General features: G+C 41.8%; 1 protein-coding gene across 2 annotated transcripts in view; it reads right to left on the bottom strand.

Moving 5' to 3' along the window:
- The window catches only part of EVA1C (eva-1 homolog C), a 24,780-nt gene that overhangs the window by 17,362 nt on the left and 98 nt on the right, over positions 1-7,320 (bottom strand). Inside the window, exons 1-3 of one of the 2 annotated variants that reach the window (XM_029086573.1) lie at positions 7,219-7,320; positions 3,730-3,853; positions 544-696 (exon numbers count right to left, since the gene is read on the bottom strand). The exon at positions 7,219-7,320 is cut by the window's right edge and continues 98 nt beyond it. In XM_029086573.1, the coding sequence (XP_028942406.1) occupies positions 544-696; positions 3,730-3,853; positions 7,219-7,308 (367 nt within the window). In that variant the 5' untranslated portion in view covers positions 7,309-7,320. The remainder of the gene's footprint in view (positions 1-543; positions 697-3,729; positions 3,854-7,218) is intronic. The other variant, XM_029086574.1, reaches the window with a different exon arrangement.

Here is a 7,320-nt window from a genome sequence, read left to right as displayed (position 1 = left end):
GAGAAGTCCCAGGCACATTTAATTTTCTAGTATACTACCACAGTCTTGGAGCCTGATCATTTTAACAGCATTTAAAGCAATGGACCCTGACCTGTGGACTCAATCCTTACAGTCCACATTTAAGGCAAGGAAGAACAGGCAGAAACAGAGATCGGAGAAGAAGGTAACAGTAAGAAAAGGTGTTGTGACACTCGGGTTGCCGAACCATTGACAGAAGTTGAAGGAAGAAGAGAGGCCAACAGCTGATATTTAGCATACATCACCTAAGTTCAAGACAGCCAAAAGAACTAGACTTTTTAATGTTAAACATACCAAGGACTGATTAACTATACGAAAGTTTATTGCTTTGCTGCATTTCTTACTCTATGTTTCTCCCTCATACTGGGCAATTTTTTTGAGTTTCAGAAATAATCTCTCTTATATTTCAGTCACTGGCACTTTCAAAATGCCATCGCTCTTGCACCTGAAGTTTTCTCCCTGTCTGTTTCCCCCCTTCTCTGTGCACATGCTTGGAGAAGGTCTATCAACCACGTAAAAACATACCAAAGGGGGGGACGCGCTCCACTTCTGTTGAGCAGACGTTGTCCTCGTGGGCCCATCTGCCATAGGTGGCAGAGTAGATGATAAGAAACTTGGACTCCTGACAGTGGAGTTTTAGTTCCTGGTTTTCACATGCTGATTTGGTTTTGTATTCAGCTAAAATAGAAGCAAATAACAATATGGCAGCATGAGGCAATTTACTCGGCTGGACTGTTAATAGCAAATAGCACCATGACAGAAAACAGCTTTTCTAGGAGTTCTGTTGCAAGTGCTATGGGGCACTATTACAACCAGAGACAAAGCCAATAGCAAAGCAGAGTGTTTCTTCCAACTGAATTGCTCCCATATGACTATCTAAAGCCTCCGTCTCTTTTTTGAAAGGAATTAAAAAGTTAACTTTTGCCAATCTCCTCTCCCAGTGGAACAGCCTGCCCCCTTCCCGCCTGATTTCCTGGCTTGCTTTCCACCGCTGCTCGGTAGGAGAAGCCTCATCCTTTCCTTTTGTCTCTCCCTGGCACAATGTTGCATTCTACACTCGCCTACTTCAGATGCCTGCCTGAGTGCTGAGAGCCCCCAACCACTCATCAATCATGGGGATGGCTGGCATCACCCAATGCCACCGCAGACAGCACTGAGCGAGCACCGAAGAATGGGAGGCACAAAGGCATGGGGACGGGCAACGTATCCTGAGCCAGACAGTGCTCTCAGCTATATTTGTATGGCTCCACCATGGTCACTGAGTTTCCCTGGGTGTGACTATCCAGCAAGGGCTCATTTGAAAGTTTTGCTGACAAAGCGATGTGAATCAGGAGGCTGAGAAAAATACACGCCCTCCCTTTCTCAGCTGGCACGGGCACACTGGCAGCGCTCTCAACACGGAGGTAGGGAAGCCAGTGAGATGCTCTTCCAGGCAGCATGTTTTATCCCTCCTAGGGAAGTGGTTAAAATCTGCCATCTGACCAAGGAGGTCTCTTGCCGGCCTAAGCAGCTGCTCCACTTGCAGCATTTTACCACTCAAGTCTTCCTGGCTTACGTACGGTGGCAAACTGGTTTAGTGCAGATAAGGCCAGGGAGAAGAGTTTATTCTGCTCCATTTTTTTATCCTTCAAAAATGTGAAAACAGGAAAAGGAGGTTCCTGAGCTGAGCAGGAGAAAAGGGAAACCTTATTGTTACTTAATGGTATCCCTGTGAGTAGAGTGTGGGTGTTGGTGCTAGGGGAACTGGAGAGAGAAAAACCTCGATCTGTTCAATAAAGAAAATATTATTGTTTCATTTAGAATAGAACAGACAAAAAATGGGTTTATGTTCTTGGCAATAGTCCAGTTTCTTCCATTTGAACTCATCAGCAGTCACAGGTTTAAGTCTTAAAGGAGTGATTTTAAAAAATACTTGACCTGCTGCAGATTGTTACTTCTGCAGAAGCTCCTGCCATACCATACACCCATGAGGATCATGCCAAGAAAACAGAGGCTGTGACCCAAGGGCTGAGAGCCTAAAGCAGGGCTCTGTGTCCATACGGCTGTGCTCCGTGGTTGCTGGAGAGGCTATGGAAGTACAGACAACAGAAACAAACCCACAAGTGGTATAAGACGAGGGTAAGAATACAACCAAGACTTCTGGAGAGATAATAGCAACAAAATTTCTAAATAAATTAAAAACTAACAGATTCAGGCAATTGCTTAAGTGCCCACTTGAAGGCAAGGAGACTGTAAAATATACTTTAAGTTATACTCAAGTAGTTGCCTGAGTAAGGTTGTTTTCCACAGCCAAGTCTAACAGTATTAGTATCTTACCTACAAATATAAATTTCCTGTCACATGAAATCATGTCATTTGCACTGGAACTGGACTATTCCTCAATTCTGAAGGCAGCACTTGCTGTTAAATACACTTTTGAACAGCTTTTGTAAAATTCAGATCATGAGAGAATATTATATATTCAAAGTAGCTCATTTCCAGTGGGAAAAATATTAAGCATCTTATAAAAGTAACAAACAGGATCCCAATGCACTTTTGATTACTAAAAAGAGATTTCTAATGACACAGATGCAGCTATGATATTCAAATCCATCTGCTATTAATAATGCTGTAATTGTAATATGCAAAAAAACCCCTATTAAGATAATAAAACAGATAATTAAAATTTTAAATTTCCAGCCTTTTTTTTTCCCTGATGATTGCCCCAGTATCTCCTTGGGAGTTCTTGTGTCAGTGCTTTGCCAAAGGTAACATCTACCTACTCCATTCCCGTATCTCTGCTCTGATTTCAAAACTCTGCTTAAATTGGTCCTTCAGTTTGCTTGCCACCTTGGTTCCTATTCCACCAATTATATCTATCTTAATGCTCTGATCAAAGAAAATCCCTTTTGTGCTTTCTCCTTTAGTTGTGGGATGGTATTTCTGAGTTGGCTTGTGAACCTACTCATAAATCATCATTCAACTATTTTCTTTGGGACCCATTTCACCCACGCTGGGGAGTAGCTGCCAAAAAAGGCTGAGCCCCTGGGCTGCTGGGGCTTGTTCTCATATACAATAGCAACAAGAAAAACAATTAAAAAGCACCAATAAATGAAACCTCATGATGATTGTCTTAATCTTTCTTACACTTTTCTCATGTTTATAAAGTGAATTCTCTTTGAGGAAGGATTTGTCCCTTTACACATCAATGTCAGTTACCCACTTAGAATACAGGTGATTCTACAATGAAATTCAGTAATAAAGTTTGCCACACTTGTATCCTCCAGCCATTATTCTATAAATGGGAGACAGTAACAGAGAATCTTTGAAAGCTTTGGTCCTACCTCCTTAAGCATTTTTGCATATTCCTTATGATGTCTTCATCATTTGGATCTTTAGCCCAAGCATCTGTTTTTGCTATTCAGCTCTATCTTTCTAAGATGACATTATCCATCATTGCCATCTCCTTAAAAATAATTTCCAAAACATTTTCCCTTTCTAGTCTGATGTGTGACTCTGCCAAACTACAATGGTCATTAAATTGGCAGCAAGCACACTGAAGTTGTAAACATAAGGGAGACCTAAGGTAAAGTAGAGAAAAACAATTTGCTATTAATCTAAGAATCTCAACACTTCACATGGATTTATGCAAAGCCTTGTGCAGTGGCATTTTAACCGAAGCAAACTACAAAACACACACAAAAATACATTTGCCTGATGTGGATTACTTACTAGGTTTGCATTTAAAGGAGACAAGGAGGAATTTAGTGGTCCCTGGACACAGATCAGGTCCAAAAACCCGACTATTGACAAGGAGTTGGCAGGATCTCAGGTTTTGGCATTCATCCAGTACTTTCTAGAACAACAGGCAAAAAGGATAGACTTGAAAACAAGGTAAGAAACTATACAGCAATGAGAACACTTAGATGTACTTTGTTCTATACAGGAGAGAAATAATTCCTTCACAACATTTTGGCTATAAACATGTAAAAACCATCTGTATCATTGGATTTAGGCCACATCTCTACTGGACTCAGAGCCACGGCCAAGTTTATGGGAACACATTCATCACAGCGATGCCCAAGGCAACTTAGGATGTTACCAATTTGCTGTTGTTTGCCACTTTTCTCTCTGCCCCCAGCCAGTCAGCCAGATCTTGCTGTGTGCCACCACAGCCTCAGTGATGCTTGGGACAATGAACAAAGCCCAGAGCAAGTGGGAAGATGCTCAGCCCCCAGCCTCTTCACTGACGTGCCTGAGGCACTCACACTCTCCTGAGAGCATTTATGGGAGTGCAATGTCCAGGTGAAGCATGGTAACTCAAAAAGATGGCTTTTTAACCTGATCATGCTCTGTAATACTTTCACTTGAAAGAGTGCTGATTAATGACTTGATGTGACTTCTGGCTTTAAGCCATATGTAGGATCTCCTGCTTAAGGGGCACTTACTTCTTGCTTGCAGTTACACACATTATCAGATATTTACTTGTCTTGCCACTTGAACCAATTCCAGAAGTGGTTTGACCAGATAGCACAGATGTGCCTGTCTATCCGAAGCCTGTTCTTTTGTTGTCTTGTTTGTTTGGTTGTTTTTTTTTAAAAAAAAGCTCTTCTAAGGCCAAAACTACCTCAGATTTTTTAGCCCAGCAGTATAATGTGGTTCTTACTGTGCTGCTTCACTGGGAGTGGTAACAGAGGGAGGACAATAAAAAGGTCAGAAGTTTCATGTAGACTCTCTCCAAGTTCAGCAAAAAGACGAAGTCCTCCTAGTGCTTAAATTGGTGTTCCCAGTTCATCAGTGGTTTTGGAGCTGTAGCTATAGAAAATATGAAGATATTGCCCAAGACAAGTCTGAGTCCAGTTTTAACACACTCACAAGCCAAAGCACCTAAACAAACCAGTCGAAATGAAGCAGTGTACTTATGAAATTCCTATTCACCTTCAAAGCCTGGTTTAGAGAGGGCTTTCTCTACACTATTTTTGGATAGTCTGTTGTTGTGCCCAGGATTCTTGATGTTAAAAATCACAACAGGCTGTGATAAAGAAGGTGTTGTCTCCAGGTCACCCCATTCTTAACAGCAGTAACTGTAAGATACCATTCTCTGGTAGTTTTAGGTACTCCTGCAAAATCTATGGGAATTTTTGCCCTGTTTCTCATCAGAAGGGGTCTCTCAGTCATACCAAGAGGCCAATTCACAAATTTACCACTATCATAGCACAAGCTGCACTCTTGTTTCCAGGCTGAGAGAGTTGGCAGTGGCTGAATCTCTCCTGTCATCCCTGGAAGCCATCCCTCCCAAGCAGAAATGACACATATTGGCAGCACATTGCAGCGATCCTGTAACACTCTTGCCTTTCTCTTCCCATTGGTAGAAGAAGCGGACTTGCATCCAACACTTTTTGAGCATTAAGTGCACTCTGAAGAGTTTAAAAGGGAAGGAAAAGCACAGCATACTTAATTTTATCAGTCAATTCTTCTTTTACAGAGTTCCAAGTCAAACAAATAACTCCTCCTTATTTGGGATTGTTCTGGAACAGGCCAGTTAAATAGAGTTACATCTTTAGCAAGAGGAGATAGCTGTACCCTACTGAGTCACCTTCTGTTTGCACCTGAGCTGAATCATCTCCTGTGCATCTGTTCGTATTTTCTCCTACTTAATGCAAACAGCAGTAGCATTTTCTATCATGTTGCAGTTCAAAAACCCGCAACCACAAAAGCAAACAATGACAGTCATAGTGAGATAGCACTGGGCTGTTAATATCTCGAGACAGACCTAACTTTGCAGTGATCCTTTTAATAGGAGGTCACTGCAAAAAATGCCTGTTATGCTTCCTCCTGACTGCAGGGTAACATCACGCCCAATTATGCAGACGGCAGACACAGTTCCAAAGGGAAGGGGAGGAAGGATGAGATCACTGGTGCTCTTTTCTAAGAAGTCAGTTTACAGGATGTGTCTCTTCTCCTTGACAGAACTGGAACTCCCTGAGATGCAGAGCATTTGTATCTCTCACGTACATAGCCTTGTCAAAATGCTTTCATGCCTTTGATCAGTGACAGTGCCTGCATGATGATGATAGTTTATACAACAGTTAGCCCCTGCTGTGTTTATTATATTTCAGGGAAAAAACTGCCCATGGGGACCTCCCAAAAGCACTCACAAGCCCAAAATAATCATTGGTGTAATTTTGCTGTAGTCAGTAAAATGAAATCAAGGATGCATCTGGCCTACTGTTTTTGGTGGAGAGCTGTACTTTCACATGGCCTATAGGTCATGTCTGGAATGTCTTTAGAAATTGCAGTACAACATGGGCAAGTCACACTTATAAAAACTGCCCTCACATTGTTTCTGGAGAGAGGATATTGCCACCAAACCACTTCATAAAACTCTTCAGCTCACTACTGATGGGAACACACATCCCCTGCTGTGAAGAAGCAATGTGTCAGCTGCAAGCACAGATGTTGCAAGCTTCATCTAAATTTCTGTAGAGCATTTACAACAGCTTCACCAACACAGCATGGGGAGTAGCGAGATTCCACTGACTACTCATTTTTGCAATGATCTACTGAATTTTGCCTGGGCATTTTCACTGTGATGAAACAAGCCTTTGACAACAGTCTAAGTCAGACCTTCTAAGCCTTGTTACAAAAGTCTCCACAGCAGAAAGTAATAATCTATGATGTATAAATAATTTTAAGCTATACTTAAGCAGGCCCAGCAAATAAACCATAGAATATTACTGATACAAATAATGTATTCATGAAAATGTAGATATCCACAGAAGTGCTTAGGAGCTGCTGTTTAGCTGTCACGGTGCCTTTTCAGTGAGTGAAGATAGGCATGGAACAAGCCAAATGCTAACCAGAATGCCATCTTATTCAGTGGATTTGTAACCCAGCTCTGTCAAACTCTTCTATCCTCTCCTGGGGTCAAGGAGGGCCACCATGATGGATTAAGACTGGTCTACTTCAGTCATGACCAGCCCTTGATTGGAAGGGAATTATTCCAGGGAACTTTGAGAATAAGGTTTCCAAATCAAGGCTTATCAAACTAGAAGGCAATCTACAAAGCTTTCACAATTCTACAGTAATCCTCACCTACCTTTTCATGGTAAACTGACATAGACACAACGTAATTTCATTCAACATTGTGAACACTTGCCTTTCTCACATAGCAAAGCTCACTGCATGGAAACTGTCAAAAACATTCTGTGCATTAAGAACCTTTACAACATCCGATACCTGCAAAGAGGTGGGTGCCACACAGTTTATGGGTTCTGTCATCCTGGTTTCAGGCTCCTGAGTATTACACATGTGGTAATCTTG

The sequence above is a fragment of the Antrostomus carolinensis genome, unplaced genomic scaffold (genome assembly GCF_000700745.2).
Source record: "Antrostomus carolinensis isolate BGI_N321 unplaced genomic scaffold, ASM70074v2 scaffold3708, whole genome shotgun sequence".
Classification (NCBI taxonomy): Eukaryota; Metazoa; Chordata; class Aves; order Caprimulgiformes; family Caprimulgidae; genus Antrostomus; species Antrostomus carolinensis.
This window is presented reverse-complemented; position numbering and strand designations above follow the sequence as displayed.